This window comes from Rhinopithecus bieti, unplaced genomic scaffold (genome assembly GCF_001698545.2).
Source record: "Rhinopithecus bieti isolate Rb0 unplaced genomic scaffold, ASM169854v2 scaffold_50877, whole genome shotgun sequence".
Lineage (NCBI taxonomy): Eukaryota > Metazoa > Chordata > Mammalia > Primates > Cercopithecidae > Rhinopithecus > Rhinopithecus bieti.
The window spans coordinates 332,783-356,870 of record NW_016821745.1 but is presented as its reverse complement, the minus strand read 5'-3'; the positions used below and the strand labels follow the sequence as shown (position 1 = coordinate 356,870).

Sequence of the window (24,088 nt, the reverse complement as noted above, 5' to 3'; positions counted from 1 at the left end):
TGTGTTACCCAGGCTGGTCTCAAACTCCTGGCCTCATGGGTTCCTCCTGCTATCTGCCTCCATAATGCTGGATTATAGGCGTGAGCACTGCAGCATGGCCTGTACAACTTTTTAATTAAGAAAGTAATTTTTAGGACCGGGCGCGTGGCTCAAGCCTGTGCAATCCCAAGCACTTTTGGAGGGCCGAGACGGGCGGATCACGAGGTCAGGAGATCGAGAACAATCCCTGGACTAACACAGTGAAACGCCCGTCTCTATCTAAATCAAAAACGTAGCCGGGCGAGGTAGCTGCGCCCTTAGTCCCAGCAGCTACTCGGAGCTGAGGCAGGAAGAATGCGTAAACCCGCAGGCGGAGCTTGAGTGAGCTGAGATCTGGCCACTGCACTCCAGTCCGGGCCATCAGAGCGAACTCGCCTCAAAAAATAAAAAAAAAAAAAAAAAAGAAAAGTAATTTTAGTCACTTTTGATTAAGGTAATTTAATTAACTAAAATTACTTTCATTTTAATTTACATTTGTCTCACTTAAAACCATGTTTTTTAAACCTTGTTACGTGCATCTTTTCTATGTGGCCCTAACTACTTAACTGTGACACGATGAAATATAAATACAGTTTTAAAATGTTTTATTTTCAGTAAATATTTCTTAGATTTTATTATTTTTTCAAACCTTTCAAAAATTGATTAACAAGGTAAAATAGGTCATTAATTTTTAATGCTAGTTGTATATAAATTATTTTAACATATCTTCGTTCTTAACCAGAAAGTGAAGTTTTGAGTTACTATGGCTGGAATGTTGGCAGGAAACCACCACCAGTGAGAATGTAACTGTTGGGATGGAAAAAAAGAAAAGGAAAAGGGTGCTTGACTTCCCATGAAATTTCTGCAGCAAACACATCTAGTCAGCTAAAATTGCTCATTAAAGGAGTGAGAGCAGAAGAAGTGCATTTTCCAAATTGAATGCTGGATTTACAGTCCGTTTAATACCAGCGACCTCTCGCACACTAATGTTCAGTTCGAGTCATCAGCTGTCCCTTTGGGTCTTTTATCACTGCTTTTGTCAAGCTATCTATTTAATTGAAAGAAGTTAATTGAATGAAAATGATCAACTAAGCTTGTATTAATATTGCTAATGGAACTTTCTTCTTGGCCGTGTTTGGAGAAAGATGTCAAGCTAGACTTTAGGAAGGGCCCATTAATGCTTGCACTTACCCTGATGGGCTAATTAAGGAATGCTTATTCATCCTCCAGGTCCACGAGAGTCTCTCTCCAGACCGTTCTGCCTGATTTTACAACACATTTCTCTTAGGAGCATGAGCATTAGCAGCAGCAGCAGTAACTGATAATGTTTTGATTGCAGTGAATACAGTCCTAATGCATCATTGAATTTATAATTTGGGCAGATTGATGTAATATATGTTTGCACAATTTATTTTAATTACCTATTTCTGTATTCCTAAGTAAACTGGAAAGGTCACATGGTAAGCCTTTACTATATCCTTTCTTAAAGATAGACAATTTTGCAAATTTTCTATGTTAAAAAATAAGCAATCTCACCTATTTAAAACTTACAATTCTTACATAAGCTTTTCCTGGACATGGGTGTTACAGGTAGCATGTTTGTTTTCCTTTCCATATTTGATTAAACTCTGGGGTCTTTATTAACAATAAAGCTTTCCATGATGTGGAATATCAGGTGTTGTGTGTGATATCAGATCATTTCACTGTTTTATAGCACCTGTTGAGAGCTTCATAATTTCCATATGACAGGCTTATCTTTAGTATGTAGAAATCTCTGAACTTAATAATGCCATATAAGGTATTTTCCACCTTGACCTTACTTTGTTTTGGTTAAGCGTTAAGTGAAGAGTTTGTACAGAATTTTTTATGCCTCAGAATTGCTCCCTGCCACTTCATTAACCATTGAAGGTTTTAAGAATTAGGGTGAGGCCGGGTGTGGTGACTCACGCCTATAATCCTAGCACTTTGGGAGGCCAAGGCAGGTGGATCATGAGCTCGGGAGTTTGAGACCAACCTGGCCAACATGGTGAAACCCCATCTCTACTAAAGATACCAAAAATTAGCTGTGCGTGGTGATGCATGCCTGTAATCCCAGCTACTGGGGAGGCTGGGGCAGGAGAATCACTAGAACCTGGGACGCAGAGGTTGCAATCAGCCGAGATAGCGCCACTGCATTCCAGCCTAGGCCATAGGGTGAGACTCACTCTCAAAAAAAAAAAGAGGGTGAATGTTTACTTTTTTGTTGTTGGTGGTGGTGATCGTTTTAGTTTTGAAATAAGTTGTTCTAAGACCTTTTGAGTTTAGAATTGTTTAAAGACCTTTTCTTTTTTTTTTAAAGGATTTCTGTTCTTTGGCCTCCTGTCCCCAAACCATTTTATGCTACCTGCTGTTGAGCTGAGCCCCCCAAAATAAAATCACTGCATAATTTTGAGTAATCAGCTGCTATTAGCTTTTCTTTTAAGAAAATACTATATTATGAAGATATATGAACTTACACCTCTGTAATTAACTGTGTTTTAGGCAGTATTCTAAGAGCTTTGCCTATATTCATTTAATGCAGTAGTTCTGCGAGAAAGATACTATAATTTGTTTTTACAGTTGAGGTCATGTATATGATGGTAGAACCAGCTACTATTCTACATTCCCCTTCTGAAAAGAATAAAAATTTTGTCGACATTTTTCATATTATTATTGTACCAAATTTGAGTTGAAGAATTCGAGGTAGCATCAACCAAAGAAGGCAAAAGCATTTTGCCCATGATCTCCTGCCTTCCATTGATTTTGACAGAATTGCAAATGATGAGACCTGACTCCTTCAACACTGACCATTTTCATTTTTCAGTCGTATCATGGTCCTCCCAAAGTCATTTGTGTAAGAGGCTCTGTTGGCTGGTCATAGAAACATAGAATTTTAAGTGGATAGAGTTATCTTTCTTTGTCACTATAAGAATTGAGGTCACTTTCTTAGCCCTGCCTTGACACTGCTAAAACAGTTTATGCATTTATCAAATTTATAAACTCCTCTTGAAGTGTAATTTATAGCTATAATTACTTTAGCTTGATGAGATAGGAAATCCTGTTTTGAGATGTCTGTGTGCATCTACCAAACTTAACAGGAGTTACCTCCTGTGATAGGGAAACAGGAGGAAGTAGCAGGGAATGAGGAAGGTTCTCATGCCCTCGTTATCCATATGTCTGTATGGAGAGAGAGAGAGAGAGACCCATATTGTGAGTTTTTTACTTCCTTAGTGGTTAAGTTGTATTTTTTTCAGATCCAAAAAGCTATTTTTAAAAAGTAGGAAAGCAACAGCAGTGCCCTGTTAATATAATCCTAAAATGCGGCCATTTAGCTGTCCATGTTACAACCAAGAGACCTAAAGCTTGTAGCGCTATGCCATAGCCTTTTCTGTTATGAATATTTGATTCATTTTTTTGTTTTTTGACTAAAGTAGATACTATATGAAGTAATTTTATGTTTTAAATATGTGCTGAAGAATACTGTTTTTCAAAATACACCAGTTTTTAACCTGTTTGTGCCAGAGGTTGCAAATTTTTTGTGTGAAAAATCAGGCCTTGGCCATGACCTTGAGCAGTAGAATATAAATCCCACAAGCTTAGCGTTCCAATAATGGAACACTAGGCATAAGTGGGTTAGCAAGTGGTAACTAGGGGCTATATAAAATTGGGTTAACCCGGCCGGGCGCGGTGGCTCAAGCCTGTAATCCCAGCACTTTGGGAGGCCGAGACGGGCGGATCACGAGGTCAGGAGATCGAGACCATCCTGGCTAACACGGTGAAACCCCGTCTCTACTAAAAAATACAAAAAACTAGCCGGGCGAGGTGGCGGGCGCCTGTAGTCCCAGCTACTCGGGAGGCTGAGGCAGGAGAATGGCGTGAACCCAGGAGGCGGAGCTTGCAGTGAGCTGAGATCCGGCCACTGCACTCCAGCCTGGGCGACAGAGCGAAACTCCATCTCAAAAAAAAAAAAAAAAAAAAATTGGGTTAACCCTTGACAGCAGCAATGCATACCAGATACTTCATGACTTTCATAGGTTGGAGTGTTCATTCTCAGTTATTTGAACATTCACAGTATTCATCCCACCCATAGTGACACAGCTGTATGCTAAGGGATCATGAATGAATTCACACTGGGTGCCTGTTCCTGCAGTATCACTATGTAATGAAGGAGACATGCATTCAGCTAATGACAGTGGGAAGCAGCAAACCGCAGAGGCTGGGCCTGTGGAAGCACACAGGAGAGAAGCACCAGCTGCTGCTCACCTGACACAACTCAGTTGAGGAAAACGGTGGTTTTCCAACAAGGTCGTGTTCTTAGAGCTTTTTCTGACACATTACTTTTATATATTCTTCTTATGAAGTCAAATTGTAAAAATCCATTCTCGTTTGATGTATTTCCCACATGACACATTTACTGCACTTCAGAACCTGGAAATTGTGTGCTAAGTATGCTTTGTATTTTGCTTTTTAAGGAACTAACTCATCTGGTTTCAGGACTACATCTACTCTGGAAAGAAAAAAAAAAAGAAAATAATTAACTCAGTTATTTGGTTTTAGTTACCAGATTTTACATATCACATTCAAGATAAAAAAGATACTTTTATTTTATGTTATGATGCAATTAGTCTTTCAGTTGCCCTTCAAAACTTGGACTATATGTACTTAATTTTTTGGTTGCAATACTGTATCTAAATATCCATTGTCTCCATACAGAAATGTCACAATTTAGGATTGATAGCCTTGTTGTCCAATTTATATATACATTTGTGATAATATAGCTAGTGCTTAAGAATATTTCCCCAAGGTCAGTTAAGCAAGATTTTCTTATGATCATCATTGCCATGAACTCTCAAACATAGGGATCTTGTGAAAACAGTGCCTGTTAATTTATAATGTTTACCTTGAACGTTGCCAAGTGTGATTTTTATAAGGAGTTGGTATGTTTCTAAGCAGTTATCTACTTGATCTTTTTAATATTGGGGTTAAGGGAAACCTGCTTACAGCATCAGCTATTTTTCATTCAAGTGGCACATTAAAATCAAGCATGTGTAACAGTTGTGTACCTTTGTGGGTTTTTGTTGTTTTTTGTTTTTTTTTTTGAGACAGGGTTTCGTTCTGTTGCCCAGGCTGGAGTACAGTGGCTCAATCTCATTGCAACCTCCACCCCCCAGGCTCAAGTGATTCTTTCACCTTGGCCTCCTTAGTAGCTGGGACTCAGGCATGTGCCACCACGCACGGCTCATTTTTGTATTTTTTGTAGAGGTGGGGTTTCGCCATGTTACCCAAGCTGGCCTTGAACTCCTAGGCTCAAGTGATCTGCCTGCCTCGGCCTCCCAAGATGCTAGGATTACAGGTGTGAGCCACCATGCCTGGCAGTGTGTGCGTTTCTGAATAAATTTATTAGTACTTGAATAATGTATTTTCTTCATTTATATAATGTAATGTTTTGATCTAGTGTGGAAGAACTTGAGAGGAGGGACAAGAGTTAACACATCAGATGAACGTAATGCTGTTGTATTTCAGAATTTAAAATCCACTAAAATTGTGTATATTCAGCTAGATACAGCTAGTTGTTCCAGTGCTTCTATCTTATTTCATATGACTTACCACACTGGTTCTCAAGTCGCAACTACCTATCAGAGTCATCTGGGGGAGCAGTGGAAAACTCGACTGGCTCCACCTCAGACTAACTGAATTTGAGTCAGTGATGGCGGCATGCCCGTGGTGGGCTCTTCATAGTACTCCAGGTGATTCTAAAATGCAGCAAAGGTTAAGAGCCACAGGCTCTAACTCACTTTGAGCAGATGTAGTCACTTGATGTGATTTGGGCATGGTTGCCTCTACAAACTTTCCCTTTTTGGTGCTAGATACTTGTAGAGCAGTTGAGTTTGTGATTCTGAAAGTGAATGTGGAAAAAAGGAATGTGTTAAGGTGTTTCGAGATCACAAAATGGATCCAGTCAAATTTTCATGTTTATATTTTCGTTAAAACTTAGGAGAAAATAGTTGATGTAAAGGAGGGAAAAATGTTCCTAGTTGAATTTTAAGGTTTGGTATTTGATATTCTAAATAAGTATTTTGGGAATTGGTCCAGGACTAGTCATGCCGTATTTAGCAAATAAAAAGACAGGTCACCTAGTTAAAAATTGAATTACGGATAAATCACGATTACTTTAAAAAATGTAATTATGTCCCATGCAATATTGTGGACATACTTTAAAGAAAGCAATATTTTGGACATATTTATACTAAAAATATATTATTTGATATAAATAAATATAAATATATTTGATGTTTATTAAACCATGCCTTACCACAGTGCCTTCTATCTTGATATCCTGTCCTTAACATAGCTCCCTTGGCTGGACTCACTTATTTACCTTCTCCTTTCCTCCGCCTTTCTCCCCGTCTCCCTCCACCCCGTTTTTTTCATTCACCAAGAATCCATGATACTGGCATGTTATATTGGTAACATGTGGTTACTTCTTTTTTCATATTTAGGATTGGAAATATGAAAGAGGATACACTATATTGAAATTTTTAACATTTAATTTTATAATAATTTAGTAGAAGAATGTAAATGAGAACTTGTCTCATATAATATTTGATAATGTTTGTAATCTATAGAAAATACATGTTCTCAGGCCGGGCTCGGTGGCTCAAGCCTGTAATCCCAGCACTTTGGGAGGCCGAGACGGGCGGATCACGAGGTCAGGAGATCGAGACCATCCTGGCTAACACGGTGAAACCCCGTCTCTACTAAAATACAAAACTAGCCGGGCGAGGTGGCGGGCGCCTGTAGTCCCAGCTACTCGGGAGGCTGAGGCAGGAGAATGGCGTAAACCCGGGAGGCGGAGCTTGCAGTGAGCTGAGATCTGGCCACTGCACTCCAGTCTGGGCGACAGAGCGAGACTCCGCCTCAAAAAAAAAAAAAAAAAAAAAGAAAATACATGTTCTCATGAACAGAGATTGAATAGAAATAGATATCTAGGAGTTAGGCAGACCTGATCTTCCCCTTGCCCGACCTGGAGCAAGTTACCCCCTCAATAAAGCTAAGTTTCCTTGGGGATGATAAGTTCATAGGGACCCCAGGATTCTGTGGGATGATGCAGTTAAATATGTAAATATGACAGAAAGCATGACCTTTGTTAACGGTTGGGGTGATTATGAAAGGGCCAGTTTCAGCATGGTAACTATTAAATCTAGATTTAAAGTATCAATTTAATTGGTCATAAAAATGGAAAGACCAGACACGATCATCTTCAAACAAAAAGATTGTACTTCTGTTACTGTTGGAAGGGTGTGTGTTGTGTGTGTACTACCTGAATTTATCCCATACAAGGATAGCACATGTAATTAGCATAGCTCAGTGAGATTTCATCTTTACTTCTGAAGAATAAAATGAATGACTTTGAAGAATTACTGTATTAGGTCAATGACAGTACTTTGTTTCAGCCAAACAGTTAACCAGACAGAACCAGTAATGAGGTTCTCCCCAGTCTGCCTAGGCTGCATAAGAAACCGTTAATTGTAAGATGTTGTGTGTGCAGCTGAGCCCCTGAGCAACACCACGGAGTCAAGGGTCAAGGAATAACTGACTCCACTGTACCCTGATTACTTAGCTGAACATTTCCACTCGTTTAAGAAGGATGATATTTCCATAGCGTTGTGATAGGTTTTAAAATGCCACAAGATAATGGCCACTTCTGAATTGGTAAGAAATATCCACCACTTACAAAGGTGTATCTTTGATCTTGAGTGGGTTTTTACTGTGCAGTGTTGTCTGCATGAGCAAATCGCTCAAGTAACACTTTTTCTCTGTCCATGGGTAGGTCATTCAAGGGGTGTCCACATTGCAGTGGCCTGAGAGATCAACCCAAGGACCCTTCCCTTTTTTCCTTAGGCACACAGAATTTCTGGTATCCCTGCATGCCTTGGATTTGCATTTCATAAAATAAGCATTTGTATTTCATTGTATGTAAATGCTAAATTATGGAATTTTAAAGGGAAATCTCAACAATTGATTGTGTGATCTTTATATCTAATATATCCATTATATATTAGATATATTATAAATTTATATATTATATATACTAGATGCATAGTATATATTAATTTACAATTACAAATTATATAATATAAATTATTATAAATTAGTACATATTAGAAATCTTATTTCTAATCTATCCGGTGGGTATATTATAAATCAGATTGTCCTGATTTTGTTTTTTCTGTGATGATTTCCGTTGTCTTTAATTAGAGGTAGCATGCGTACAGGCCTGGCCAACTTTTTCAGAAAACGCTGTCTTGAGCTCTGTAGTAATTATATGAACAGTCCTGGTTGTAGACATTTAAAATGTTGGATTTACAATTTTGATTTATCTTTGTTTATTACAAAATGCATTTCTATTCGATAGAGAACCTTATTTTTTATTTTTTATTTTTATTTTTTGAGACAGAGTCTCGCTCTGTCACCCAGGCTGGAGTGCTGTGGCTGGATCTCAGCTCACTGCAAGCTCCGCCTCCTGGGTTTATGCCATTCTCCTGCCTCAGCCTCCCTGGTAGCTGGGACTACAGGCGCCGCCACCTCGCCCGGCTAGTTTTTTGTATTTTTTAGTAGAGACGGGGTTTCACCGTGTTCGCCAGGATGGTCTCGATCTCCTGACCTCGTGATCCGCCCGTCTCGGCCTCCCAAAGTGCTGGGATTACAGGCTTGAGCCACCACGCCCGGCGATAGAGAACTTTAGGTCTTTTTAAAGTAGTGCTATTAGATCTCTTTAATCATATATTATAAAATTTACAATTATTGATCCCAAGTCAGTCGTTTAGTACCTGCTAGGTTCCAAGGTGGCTATTTGGATTCTATTTGTGAGGAACTCACTGCACAACCAGAGAGGAACTGTTCTGAAAGAATATTGTAGTTTTTAAAAGCCATGATAAAATACTAACCTGTGATGATATAGCAAAGTGTGTCCAGGCCAGACTGTTTGGAAAGGTTATCAAGGAGATCAGACTCGATTTTTCTAGAGTTATGATCACAAACCTAACTTCATTTGCTTATGTGAGGCAAATGCTGAAATTGTTTTTCTCTTTGGGAGATGTGACAGTGATGTCTGGGGTGCTGCTTTTTTCCCCTAGTGCCCTTAGTACATTGTTTCACAGAAAACTCAGAAATGCTATTTCAGGAAAAAGTTTTACAAAATTGCACCACTTAAAGGTATCTTTCATTAGAACTCAGATGAGCTAAGACATTTCCAAATTCGTGGTGGGGGGGGTTGTTTGTTTTTAATATTTTAGGTTTGGGGGTACATGTGAAGTTTTGTTACGTAGATAAACGTGTCATTGAGTTTGTTGTACACATCATTAGATCACTCAGGTATTAAGCTTGGTCCCCAGGAGTCATCTTTTCTGCCCTCTCCTTCCTCCCACCCTCTCCCTTCAAGTTGATCCCAATGTCTGTCCTTTTCTTCGTGTTCATGAGTTCTTATCATTTAGCTGCCACCAAATTTGTGTTTCAAAGCTTAATCACCACCTCCGTTGTAACTTAAAAAATTATCGTGTACATGTATTCGTGTTTGTTGTTCTGCACGTATTGGCACATAACTGCTTTGTATACATTACTGTGATGGAAGCATTTTCTGTGAGCGGGTTTGGTGTCCGGCTCGACCGAGTGCCTGCGCCACCGCTGTGCGCTCCTTCTTAGTGAATGTATTGCTCACTGTGCATTGTGGCTGCCGAGCTCACGTGTGTGACACGGATTTGTTCTTTCTTTTCAGGTTATCACCAATCTAGTGAAAATGTTGAAGTCCAGAGACACTAGGAGAAATTTTTGTCCTCCAAACCACTGGCTGTCAGAACAGGAAGATATTAAAGCAGATAAGGTGATATTGAAAGATCTTTTAAATATTTATCATTAAAATAGATGTTCAGCTTGTGTTTTCTGGGGAGAAGAATTAAGCCCTTTAAAATTATTTTTTTATGACTTATACGACTAGTAACGATAAACCTTATTACTAACTCTTACGTCAGCTTCTTAATGGGACGTATAGTAGTATCATGGACTTAAAATGATATTCTGAGTTATCCTCAATTTTCCTTTTTAACCTGAGATTATATTAAAGCCTAATAATTCTTTGTTGAGGTTGAAAAATACTTTGCTTTTATTAGTATTAATGTATGTCTAGTACTTAAAAGAGATGGATCTTGTGCCTAATTTTGTGTTTTTTTTTTTTTTTGAGACGGAATCTTGCTATGTTTGCAAACCCCCGGCCTGAAGGGATCCTCCCACCTTGGCTTCCCAGAGTGCTGGGATTACAGATGTGAGCCACTGCACCAATCTTTTATCCTTGATTTTCTGAAAGAACAGACACAAATTTGAATATTACTAACACTTACATCCAAAGCAGATTCAGTAGTATGATACGTTAGTAAAAAATTTAAGTGGCCAGGCGCGGTGGCTCATGCCTGTAATCCTAGCACTACAGGAGGCCGAGACGGGCAGATCACTTGAAGCCAGGAGTTCGAGACCAGCCTGGCCAACGTGGCGAAACCCTGAAATCTCTACTGAAAATACAAAAATTAGCCGGGTGTGGTGGCGGGCACCTGTAATCCTAGCTACTTGGGAGGCTGAGGCAGGAGAATCGCTTGAACCTGGGAGGCGGAGGTTGCAGTAAGCTGAAGCTGTGCCATTGCACTCCATCCTGGGCCACAAAAGTGAAACTGTCTCAAAAAAAAAATAAAAATAAAAGAGGCTGATCATGGTTGCTCACTTCTGTAATCCCAGCACTTTGGGAGGCCAAGGCAGGCGGATCACCTGAGGTTGGCTAAGCTCGAGACCAGCTTAGCCAACATGGTGAAACCCCGTCTCTACTAAAAATACAAAAATTAGCCAGGCGTGGTGGCAGACGCCTGTAATCCCAACTACTCGGGAAGCTAAGGCAGGAGAATCACTTGAACCCAAGAGTCAGAGGTTGCAGTAAGCTGAGACCGCGCCATTGCACTCCAGCCTGGGTGACAAGAGTAAAATTCCGTCTCAAAAAAAGAAAGAAAAATGAAAGAAAATACAAATATTAGCCGGGCATGGTAAGTGTCCCCCCTGTAGTCCCAGCTACTGGGGAGGCTGAGGTATGAGAATCCCTTGAGCCCTGAAGCGGAGGTTGCAGTGAGCCGAGATCATGCCACTACACTCCAACCTGGGTGACAGAGCGAGATTCTGTCTCCAAAAAAAAAAAAATGTAAGTGGTGTTAACAGAGGGACATAGGGTATATTCACTTTTGTTCTTGAGAAAAAGTCATAACTGGATTCATTTCAGATTCTTTGGAGTAGGAGATGGAGTGGTGGAGGGTATAAAAGAAACCATGTCGGCCAGGCACGGTGGCTCATGCCTATAATCCCAGCACTTTGGGAGGCCAAGGTGGGTGGGTTGCCTGAGCTCAGGAATTTGCGACCCGCCTGGGCAACATGGTCAAACCCAGTCTCTACTAAAATACAAAAAATTAGCCGGGCATGGTGGCGTGCGCCCATAGTCCCAGCTACTTGGGACTGAGGCTGAGGCTGGAGAATCGCTTGAACCCAGGATGTGGAGGTTGCAGTGAGCTGAGATCGCACCACTGCACTCCAGCCTGGGCGACAGAGCAAGACTCCATCTCAAAAAAGAAAAAAAAAAGAAACCATGTCACAGAAATATTAGAGGAGAGAAAGCAGGAGTGTTTTAGAAAAATTTTATAAGCGTGACTATGTCCTCATGAGGTATTTGGGAGTTAAGCCCGTTGCTTCTGACTCTGCCCACTGACAAGGTATAGCAATGGTGGCAGATCCTGCGGCAGTGAACAGCTCCAGGACCCAGGCCGGGGTCACTTCACAGCAAAAGAAGCAGTCCTGGCACGGTGCTTGGTTCCAAGTCTGGGAGGACCCTACAAGATGGGTGTGGAGTGTTCTGTCATGCTGGAGAGCGAGGAAGCCATTGCAGGGTGGCTGGGGCTGGGAGACAGGGTTAGGAGCCTTTCTGTAGCTGGTCATGGGCGGAAAGTTGAAGCATTCATGAAAGCCGCTAACTCTTGAGTTCGCAAGGACGCTAACAAAACCCTTCATCGTCATATTTGTAGGATGCAAAGGAACTGTCTCATTATTTTGAATACTGTTTTGAAAAAAAGAAGTACTCAAGCATTTAACCCACCTTTCATTTATAAACTGTACCTCAGGCAGAACAGATAATTGATGATGTGTGATCTTTTGCGTAGAAGTATTCCAGCCAATACTATGTGACAATGATTTTTGCAAACTGGAATCGGCCTGTTGCAGGCTCTGGTGAAGGAGATGACCAGGGCGGTGCCACTCCAGGTGCAGCACTTGTCTGGGGTCTGCTGGCCTGAGATGGTGTGTTGGCTTCCCAGGAGAGGAGGGTCTGGGCCCAGAATGCAAATGACTGCACCTCTTCCTTACTCCAGAAAGTTGTGCGATGGGAAGATGTCAACTGAACCCAGCAGTGTGTTTAGCGATTTAATTGATTTACATTTTAGCCCAAGTCCCTTATCTCATCACCAACTGGTAGTATACAGTGCACACACCCACACTGGAAGCAGGTTTCACCTCTGCAGTGATAAGCAGAGATGGGGGCCTCTCGATGAACGAGCATCCCACGACCTAGGAAACGTGCTCGCCAGAACGTTAAATCTAAATGTGGTGGAACCTCTACATCTAACTGCAAAATTACAGGAAACAGAGGGGTTAGAAGTACATCTTTAACAACACCATGAAGGTGAAATTAGCAAAATCTAGATTATGGGAAACTTTACAGGATAAAAATTTCTTCATTAAAAATTGCAAGGGTGGCTGGACACGGTGGCTCACACCTGTAATCCCAGCACTTTGGGAGGCCGAGGTGGGCGGATCACCTGAGGTCAGTTCGAGACCACCCTGGCCAACATGGTGAAACCCCATCTCTAAAAATACAAAAGTTAGCCATGCATAGTGGCGTGCACCAGTAATCCCAGCTACTTGGGAGGCTGAGGCAGGAGAATCGCTTGAACCTGGGAGGCAGAGGTTGCAGTGAGCCAAGATCAGGCCACTGCACTCCAGCCTGGGCAACAGTGAATGAGACTCCATCTAAAAAGAAAAAAAATTGCAAGGGCCAGCTCGGCATGATGGCTCATGCCTGTAACCCAGGCACTTTGAGATGCTGGGGCGGGTGGCTTGCTTAATTTCAGAAGTTCAAGACCAGTCTGAGCAAGATAGTAAAACTCCATCTCTACAAAATATACAAAAATTAACCAGGCGTGGTGGTATGCACCTGTAGTCCCAGCTACTCGGGAGGGTGAGGTGGGAGGATCGCTTGAAACCAGGAGGTGGAGGTCACGGTGAGCTGAGGCTGCACCACTGCATTCCAGCCTGGGTGACAGAGTGAGATCCTGTATCAAAAAGTAGAAAATTGCAAGGACCAAAAATAAGGGATGAGAGGAACTGACAGATGAAAAATAAGAGAAAATATACTATGTCTATTTTATTTGAATACTGCCACAACCAAATGGAAAAAAAAAATAGAAAGTGAATCTTTGATAATAATTTTTAAGGTGATCTATTTTGCTTCATAAAGCAATTATATTGTTTTAGTATGTTTAGATACTATGCATCATTAAATAAAACAATTAGAGATTTCTTTGGGGTGTATTAGAAAACATAGTTAACTGTAGAAGTATGAAAGGACAGCCAGAGTGAGAGAGAGGACTTGAAAAGGTAGTCCAAAAGGGGACATGAAGGTATGAGGTCAGAGAGAGGGCCCAGTCCATAGTAGAGAAGTGTCCAACACCAATTCTGTTCAAGTGTGATCAGGTCAAAGTGTGTGCTAGAGCACAGGGGAGTTCTGAACCAGGATTGCCCCCAACAGGTCACTCAGCTCTATGTGCCAGCATCCAGACATGTGTGGAGGTTCCGGCGGATGGGAAGGATAGGCCCGCTGCAGTCCACCCTGGACGGTGAGTTCTCTAGGACACAGGGTTACTGTATGTATGAATTACACGCTGTCACATTCACTCCTTTAATTTACAGAATAGTAAACTCATACAGCATGTCACCCCCACCAGGAGCTACCATGTAGAAAAGTCATCACCCCCAAAATTGCCTCTAGCTCCATTGCGGCCACCTCTTCAGCAGCCACCCATTTCTGTTTCGTTCTGTCACTTTGCCTTTTGCAAAAGGCCTCCAAGGGGAACCATGCTATGTAGTCTGCTCCTGGCTCCTTTTGGTCAGCACAGTACATTTGAGGGTGCTGTGTGGGTTGATTGCTCCCTCTGTTGCTCAGCTGTATTCCAGTGTGGGGATGCACCACAGTCTGTGAATCCATTAATTCGTTGAAAGACATTTGGTTTTTTTTTTTCCAGTCTCTGGGAATGTGAGTACAGCTGCTATAAACATCTATGTACAGGTTTTTCTGTGAAGATACATTTTGTTTGACATGGAGTAAGTTTCACAGGGAGTAAGAATCCTGAGACATTTGGCAAGTTGATGTTTAACTTGATGAGAAGCTGCAGAACTGTGTTCCAGGGTGGCTGCACCGCTTTGGGTTCAGACCAGCAATTAATGAGAGCCCCTGTTGCTCCAAGTCCTCACGGGCAATTACAGTTGTCATTTTAAAAAGAATTTTATGGGCTGGGTGCGGTGGCTCACTCCTGTAATCCCCAGCACTTTAGGAGTTCTAGGTGGGCGGATCACGAGGTCAGGAGTTCAAGACCAGCCTGACCAACATAGTGAAACCCCATCTCTACTAAAAATACAAAAAAGTAGCTGGGCGAGTGGCGGGCACCTGTAATCTCAGCTACTTGGGAGGCTGAGGCAGGAGAATCGCTTGAACCCAGGAGGCAGAGGTTGCAGTGAGCCGAGATCACGCCACTGCACTCCAGCCTGGATGACAATACAAGACTATGTAAAAAAAAAAAAATTATCCATTATAAAAGGTGGGAAATGATATCATATTGTGGTTTTAATTTGTATCTACCAGCCAACTAATGATATTCAGCATCTTTTTCATGAACTTGGTTTTTTCTTTTGTTTTCTTTTGTTTTTTTGGAAACAGTCTTACTGTGTTGCTCAGGCTAGAGTGCAGTGGTGTAATCACAGCTCACTGCAGCCTTGACTTCCTGGGCTTTAGCGGTCTTCCTGCCTTAGCCTCCAAAGTAGTTGTGACCACAGGCATGTGCCACCACACCTGGCCAATTTTTAATTTTTTTTTTTTTGTAGAGTTGGAATCTGTATACGTTGCCCAGGCTGACCTTTAACTCCTGGGCTCAAGGGATCTTCCCACCTTGGCCTCCCAAAGTACTATGATTGCAGGTGTGAGCCACTGCACACTGCCTGTGAACATGTTTTTTAGTTATTGAATTTTGAGAGTTTACAAAGCTATTCTGGATATGGTTTATCAGATATGTATTTGCAAATATTTTGTCCCAATCTGTGGCTTGTCTTTTTCTTTTCTTAGCAGTGTCTTTCGAGGAGGAGAAGTTTTAAATTTGATAGAATCCCATTTACCTTTTTTTTTCTTTAATGAAGTTGTGTTTTTGATATGATGTCTAAGATACCTTCATGTAACACTTTACTTTTTTCCTTTTTTTTCTTTTGTTTTGAGACAGAGTCTCACTGTGTCACCAGGCTGGAGTGCAGTGGTGCAGTCGCAGCTCACTGCAGCCTTGAACTCCGCAGTCTCAGGCAGTCCTCCCACCTCAGCCTCCTGCATTGCTGGGACTATAGGCGTGTGCCACCATGCCCAGCTAATTTTTTAAAAATTTTTTTTTGTAGAGGCAAGGTTTCTCTGTGTTGCTCAGTTTCTCAAACTCCTGAGCTCAAGGGCTGCTCTCGCCTCAGCCTAGGATTACAGGCATAAGCTGCCATCCCCAGTTGTTGCCATAGGAGGAGGAAAAGGACATGAAAGTGGTCGGGGGTGGCCGGGGCACCTGCCACTGCCGTATCTGGCTGCATTCGGGTCTCACCGCGAGTGCTCGGGCTAGCTGTGCACTTGAGACGTGCTAGACAGCTGGAGCGGAAGTGTAGTTCTTGATTAGGACGTCTTTACTATTCGATCAAGGTGTGTATTTGGGGAGCTACTGAAGACTTCTGTGCTGATCCTGCACTGTGCGTGGCTCATGGGTCTGCCTGAGGCGGGGATGTGTTCATGGAACTGGATTTAGATAAATGAGTTAATCAGGATGATTTCATGAATCTTCACCTTAATAATTGTCAGTGGGAATGCAAGGGAAAGTGCAAGTGAACTAATTAAGGTTTTAAAATGTGTTGCAGTGGGTTTGGAGTCCCCGCCGCTGTCTGTGTCTGAGGAAAGACAGCTTGCCGTCTTGACAGAGTTGCCTTTTGTGGTTCCATTTGAGGAACGAGTAAAGGTATGCAATTTGGTTTATTTATTGTCACTACGTATCATATTAGTGTTAAGAAATTAACACACCCACCAAAGAAATCTCTAAAGGTGCCTAGTGCCTAGCTGATTACATAACATACTTTTCTCATTAGGTTGAAATAAGTAAGAATGATTTATAAAACCCAACTAGATACCTCTTTTTACAAACAAAGTATTTTCTTAGTTACAACTGGTGGAAAGCCCTTTTACACTATAGATTTCTTATAACAAGGGTCTAACGTCATTTTTCTCTATTAAATTTTGCTTTGTTTGGCCAGGTACAGTGGCTCATGCCTGTAATCCCAGCACTTTGGGAGGCCGAGGCAGGCAGATCAAGCCCATGGGTGTAAGACTAGCCTGGGCAACATAGCAAAACCCTGTCTCTACAAAGAATATAAAAGTTAGTTGGGCATGGTGGCGTGCACCTGTAGTCCCACCTACTCGGGATGCTGAGGTAGGAGAATCATTTGAGCCTGGGAGGCAGAGGTTGCAGTGAGCCGAGATGGCACCACTTATACTCCAGCCTGGGCAACAAAGCAAGATCCTATCTCAAAGGGGGGAGAATATTTTGCATTGTTTTTGAAAATGTCAATTTTTTGTGAAGATACGCTTCTGTACATTCATGTTTAAGTTACTTATCAGAAACGCTGTTTTATTTTTATTTTTCTGAGACAGGATCTCACTGTCAACCTGGGCTAGAAAGCAGTGTTGTGATCATAGCTCACTGCAACATCAAACTCCTGGGCGCAAGCCACCATCTCACCTAAAGTGCTGGGATTACAGGCATCACCCACTGCACCTGGCCTGGAAACACAACTTTTTTTTTTTTTTTTTTTTTTTTTGAGATGGAGTCTCCTCTGTCGCCAGGCTGGAGTGCAGTGGTATGATCTTGGCTCACTGCAACCTCTGCCTCCCAGGTTCAAGCAAGTCTCCTGCCTCAGCCTCCCAAGTAGCTAGGACTACAGGCACGTGTCACCACGCCCGGCTAATTTTTTGTATTTTTAGTAGAAACGGGGTTTCACCGTGTTAGCCAGGATGCTCTCGATCTCCTGACCTTGTGATGTGCCCGCCTTGGGCTCCCAAAGTGCTGGGATTACAGGCATGAGCCACCGTGCCCGCCACTTTCCTTTTTATAAAAAAAGAAATGGACAAATATCTTAATTCCTTGTCTGGTGTCTTTGATGTACAAAACTTTGTTTATGTATGTTTCCAAATTTTAAAATGTTTTTTTTTTATTTGTCAACTATTTTTACCAAATTTCTGAAGATTAGCTGGTTCTGTTCTCCAGTAATGGCTTCAAGAGTGTATTTTTTAGGCCTGTACACTCTGTTTATATGGTGAACAAAAGAGTTACTTTTGAAGCTGTTCATGTCCCTTCACGAAACCGTCCCTGCGCGTGCATACACACACACACACACACACTCTCTCTCTCTGTCTCTCTCACTCACTCACATAATTCCTGAGCTCCCTCTACTGGATTTTTAACGTCAAAAAGATTATTTGAATTTTGTCATAGAGATATTTCTACTAGTGTTAGTATACAGCTTTTACAAAGCTGTTCTACCTAAGTTTTTATAAAGGATTTATAAATGAAAATATTCTATAGCATGGGGTTTTAATTTTAATTTTAATTTATTTTATTTTTGAGACAGTCTCACTCTGTCACCCAGGCCTGAGTGCAGTGGTGCAGTCTCAGCTCACTGCAACCTCTGCCTCCCGAGTTCACGAGATTCTCATGCCTCAGCCTCCCAAGTAGCTGGGATTGCAGGCATGAACCACAGTGCCTGGCTGGATTTTTTAAGTTTATTTTAAACTGGGCAAAGGAGCAACTTTTGAAATATTTAAATATGATATACATTATATATTATCTATATATTGATTGATAAAAATCACTATTTGATACCTTGACTATTAGCATTTATTTCCAAATTTATGAAGATACAAAGATAAGATTTAGCAATTTATTCTTTGGTAGCTTGTAACAGGTCTTTTGTTCCTAATAACCTTACAGCTTTCCTTGTTTGTTAGATCTTTCAGAGGTTGATTTATGCAGATAAGCAAGAAGTTCAAGGAGATGGTCCATTTCTGGATGGAATTAATGTCACAATAAGAAGAAATTACATTTATGAAGATGCTTATGACAAACTTTCTCCAGAAAATGGTATATATAATTCTCTAGATGTATTATTTGGCAGGTGGAGGCTAGGGAATTGCTTTAGAAAATGGTGGTTGTTTAAAAATTAGTGTCCATCATCTTGTTCCATAATGACTTGAAAACTGAAATGTGCGGCTGGGCATGGTGGCTCACACTTATAATCCCGGCACTTTGGGAGGCTGAGGCGAGAGGATTGCTTGAGCTCAGGAGTTAGAGGCCAGCCTGGGCAACGTACTGAGACCCTGCCTTGACAAGAAAAAAAAAGGGAGCTTATCTGGGTATGTTAGTGTGCTCCTGTTGTCTGCACTCTGCAAAAGGCTGAGGTAGGAGGATGGCTTGAGCCTGGGAGTTCAAGGCTGCAGTCGAACCCTGATTGTGCTACTGCTCCGGCCTTGGCAATAGAGCCAGACCCAGTCTTCAAAAAATAGTATAGCAAGTCAGATTTGGGAGACGTGTTATTAAGTAATATTTCTAAAATTGACAGTTACTACAACAGAAGCCTTTAAAAAATATTAATTATTTTTAAAGGGCAAGAAAGTAACCGGTTCCCCACCTCCCAATGTCTGCCCCAAAATTTAGTTTGCAAGCTGTCATACTAAAATCTCGATGGCAGCCATTTACATTCTGTGTTTTTGTATAAATATTTATATAAAATCAGAAATTGTAAGCCAAACTAAATATACTAAAATAAATGCTATTGCAATCTAAGTTTCTTTATAAAAAGATGAGTGTGCTTCAATGACACTGCCATTAGTAAAGGAGGATTATATTGTAACAGCAATTTGGATAGCATTTGGAGCTCACTGGCACATTTTGTCTTATGTTAATATTTGATACTTAGTCTTCAAAGTTTGTGTGCTATTAACCTTTAATATATTAGCAGTTTTAACTTCAAAAAATTGTGATTATGATAATACATTAATTCAATGTTGGTCAATGCCAAGGGGATGAAAATGAAACCTTAGGCTGGATCTAAAATTAAAATGAAATCATATTACCCAATTTTTGGAAGGGGATAGGTTGTCCCATGTGAAATGACAATTGCCTTTTCTTCTAGGGGAGCAACTTAATTTTCTTCTAAGGAAATGAAACCTGATTTCTAGTAATTTTTATTGCTTACATAAAGAACTAATTTTGTCATAATATTGGAACAGTGGAGGAAAGCTAACATCAGTTGTTTCCTTACTCTATTTCAAGCTTTTATTTTTTTCACACAATTTACTGTTGCCATTGAATCTTTGCCATGGCCCTCTGATGCCGAGTGTCACCAGCTGAGACCGAGTGAGCTCAGGTCTGCGCACAGGCTGCGGCCTCTCCACAGGGCCAGGCTTCCCTTGTCTATCTGATTGTGTTTTCAGAATATTTGGTGTAAATGAGAGACTCCTAATCTAACTAATTGTCTAATTGAGAGATGTTTTGGGGTCCCACAGTACCTTATATTCAATTCTTAATAGTTCTTGTGTTGTATTTTTATTAGCAGATTTCATGTTCATCTCTCCCACTTGACCCTGAAGGTTTTTACAGCTTGGGATGGAATTGTTTATTTTGGTGTACACAGCCGGTGCTCAGTAGGTGCTTGTTCAATTTGTGGTTGAATCCCAGGGGGAAAAAAATAGATGTGACAAAATAATGAGTTTGCCAATGATTGTGTAGTGTTTAGAGAAGAGTGCGCTGTTTAACGTCGAAGGGCCTTACAAGAGGCAGTTCTGGAGCGGCACCTGTAGGGGAGGAGCTGAGTTTGTGGGTGAGGGGCGCTCCGAGGGCGCAGGTGCTATGGTGCGGGGTACTTGCAAGTAGGGGGCTGTAAGCTCTTCAGCCAGAGTAGAACGTGTTTCTTATTTACCAGCAATTTAAAATTAACTTTAAAACTACTCCATGTAGATGATTCTTTGATGTTCCTGTCCAGTTATAACAAACCTCAAATTTCCTAATGAATCCTTAAGCTTTAAAAATTATTTAAAACTGATCACACCCCACCTCCCTAAATGCATGCTAATAATTGCATTGAAGTTAAAAGATTTGGAAGAATCTTCTCATAATGTTTATACTGTAATGCTTAAAATCTTTGTAAATGTTCTCAAGTATTATAGGAATGATTAAGCCATGTGTTAAAATGTGGTGTTTTGCTAGGCAAATTAGTAAAGTCAGATATCTCAGAATCATTAATTTACTTGTGAGAGAATGGTTTGAGGTGCGTTTTTGACTAATAATTTACATATAATCAACTAATGTGATTATTCCACATACCATCTCGTGGTTGAAGCGAACCCGTGCTTTACGATGCTGGTCTGCCTCATCTCGGAGCGGTTCTCTGAAGTGTGCATGTTCGCCCCTGTTACCCATAAGCTGACTGAGTGAAATGCAAAGAGGCTGATGGCTGCTCCTGCAGTTGGTGCTCAGAGAGCAGAGACGGGCTGGGGTCTCACAGGGATGCCCACGCACTCCCTGCCTGCACTGCACTACCTTGTTGCAGTGTGGAATATTGGGAGAAATCGTCACATGTCCTCATGGGATTGCTGTAAGAATTATAAAGTGGGTAACACAGTTCCCTTGAGGCCTGGAGCTCACACTATCATTGACTCTTGGGTGAGAATGAGGCAAAGCCAGCTCCGCGCCCTGCTCTCATCATTCTGGAGAGCCTCATTTGTCTGCTTTTGTTGGTTGGTTACTTTTATTTTATTTCATTTAATGGGCAGAATTACCATTTCTTCCTGAAGCAGAGGAAATTTCTTCCAGAAGCAGGAAAGCAAGCTGGAGCCAAATGGCTTAGATGTGTTTACCTCATTCCCAAGGGTGACACGGACACTGACCCAGAGGTTGGGTGGCACAGCCAGGCAGCACTGCATCCCTGCTGTTGTGCAGAGTGGCCCCATCTTGTCCATTCAGTCAGCGACCATTGCTCAGTGAATGGGAACTTGGTATGTGGTGGCTGTAAGCCTCAGTCAGTCCAGTAAATTGTATTTGCCCTACTTGACACATATCATAGACTGTTTACACTCCAGGTACTGAAACTTCAAAATTACTGACGTGTACATAGCAATGTCGGGATAAACAGGGTTTTGAGGAGATTGCCTGGAGGCTGTATCAAGCATTCTGCTAAACCCCTTTTCCAGGATGCTTCTAAAGGTTATGTGTCCCTTGAGATGCTCCAGGGCAGATATGTGTGGGTGACTGTGCACCAAAGCCGACAGATGGCAGCAGCGCATGGGGTCTGTGAAAGTGTCGAATGGATGCTGTGTGCCGGTGCCTCCCCTGACTTCATGCAGCAGCCTCTTCCCCAACTCTCGCCTCTCCTTCCCCCTATCTTTTCTGCAAAGTGCCTGTAGAACTTTCTTACAAAAAGATAAAGGACATTTCACTTACTTCCCCAAAGCTGTTCTCTGATTCAGCCTGTTTATCAGATCACATCTTAACTTGGTCCACCTTGTGGATTTTTTTGGTTTTGGGTTTTTGCTTTTTGAAACGGAACTTCTCTCTCATTGCCCAGGCTGCAGTGCAGTGTCGCGATCTTGACTCACTGCAACCTCCGCCTCCTGGGTTCAAGCGATTCTCCTGCCTCAGCCTCCTGAGTAGCTGGGATTACAGGTGCGCACCACCATGCCTGGCTAATTTTTTTGTGTGTTTAGTAGAGACCGGGTTTCACCATGTTAGGCCGGTCTCAAACTCCTGACCTCAGGTGACCCACCTGCCTTGGCCTCGCAAAGTGCCGGGATTACAGGTTCGTGCCACCGCACCCACCCTGTTTTGGGGTTTTAAATTTTTATTTTAGAGATGGGGGTCTCGCTTTCACCCAGGCTGGAGTGCAGTGGTGCAATCATAGCTCACTGCAGCCTCAAACTCCTGGGCTCAAGCAGTCCTGCCTTGGCTTCCCAAAGTGCTGGGATTACAGAAGTGAGCCTCTGTGCCCAGAAAAAGACAATGTTTTAATTTACTTTTTTTTTTTTTTTTTTTGAGACTGTCACGCAGGCTGGGGTGCAGTGACATGATATTGGCTTACTGCAACCTCTGCCTCCCAGGTTCAAGCGATTCTCCGGCCTCAGCCACCCAAGTAGCTGGGATTACAGACATGTGCCACCATGCCCAGCTAGTTTTTGTATTTTTAGTGGAGATGGGGTTTCACCGTGTTGGCCAGGCTGGTCTCGAACTGCTGACCTCAAAGCGATCCACCCACCTCAGCCTCCCAAGGTGCTGGGATTACAGACATGAGCCACTGCACCTGGCCTTAATTTACTCTTTGTGGCAAATTCTATAACCAGTAATTTTCCCCCCTTTTCAGCCAAATACAGCTATTAAAAGATCATATAGATCAGGGTTGTCCAATCCTTTGGCTTCCCTGAGCCACATTGGAAGAGGAATAATTGTCTTGGGCCACACATAAAATACACTAACGATAGCTGATAAGCTTTAAAAAAAAAAAAAAAAATCACAGGCCGGGCGCGGTGGCTCATGCCTGTGATCCCAGCACTTTGGGAAGCCGAGGCGGGTGGATCACAAGGTCAGGAGTTCGAGACCAGCCTGGCCAATATGGTGAAACCCCATCTCTACTAAAAATAGAAAAATTAGCCAGGCGTGGCGGCACACACGTATAGTCCCAGCTACTTGGGGTGGCTGAGGCAGAAGAATCACTTGAACCTGGGAGGCAGAGGCTGCAGTGAGCTGAGATGGCACCACTATACTCTAGCCTGAATGACAGGAGACCCCGTCTCAAAAAAAAAAAAGGAAAAAAAAATTAATGTTTTAAGAATTTATGAATTTGTGTTGGGCCGCATTCAAAGCCATCCTGGGCCACATCGGCCTGTGGGCTGCAGGTTGAGGACAAGCTTGCTGTAGACTCTGGAGGACCAACTCCCTGAGAGTTCGTGGAGGCAGAGGTTGCAGTGAGCCGAGATCATGCCACTGCACTCCAGCCTGGGTGATAGAGCAAGACTCTATCTCAAAAAATAATGATAATATCATTGCTGTTTCGAGTCCTATGTTAAAATGTCCCTAAGATCCTTGCACCCCTTCCCCAAGCCTTCCTGTAAGGCCAGTTGATGTTATTGCTTTCTTGTAACATCTTTCCTCCTCACCTTCCCATTTTTTTGAACAGAGCCTGATTTGAAAAAGCGGATCCGTGTGCACTTGCTCAATGCCCATGGCCTGGATGAAGCTGGCATTGATGGTGGTGGTATTTTCAGAGAGTTTTTAAATGAACTACTGAAATCAGGATTTAACCCCAACCAGGGGTTCTTTAAGACTACTAATGAAGGGCTTCTGTACCCCAACCCGGCTGCTCAGATGCTTGTGGGAGATTCTTTTGCCAGACATTACTACTTCCTAGGCAGAATGCTTGGAAAGGTAAAGTAACCTTCATATAAAAATAGACCTGGGACCAAAAGATGTTGACATTTTATGTTTATGTGTGGTTGTTATCCAAGTTTATCATAAAATACTGTTTGTTTTAAATTTGGGTGCTAAATGTTGCAAAAGCACTGCACGAAACAAATTTGTATGGTTGTAAG

The 24,088-nt window shown here is 42.0% G+C and overlaps 1 protein-coding gene across 1 annotated transcript in view; it reads left to right on the top strand.

The window, feature by feature from the left end:
- Nucleotides 1–24,088, top strand: part of UBE3C (ubiquitin protein ligase E3C) — a 150,155-nt gene that overhangs the window by 86,245 nt on the left and 39,822 nt on the right. The window contains exons 13-17 of the mRNA XM_017860580.1: nt 9,812–9,916; nt 13,919–14,006; nt 16,321–16,418; nt 18,461–18,593; nt 23,677–23,924. Coding sequence (XP_017716069.1) covers nt 9,812–9,916; nt 13,919–14,006; nt 16,321–16,418; nt 18,461–18,593; nt 23,677–23,924 — 672 coding nt within the window. The remainder of the gene's footprint in view (nt 1–9,811; nt 9,917–13,918; nt 14,007–16,320; nt 16,419–18,460; nt 18,594–23,676; nt 23,925–24,088) is intronic.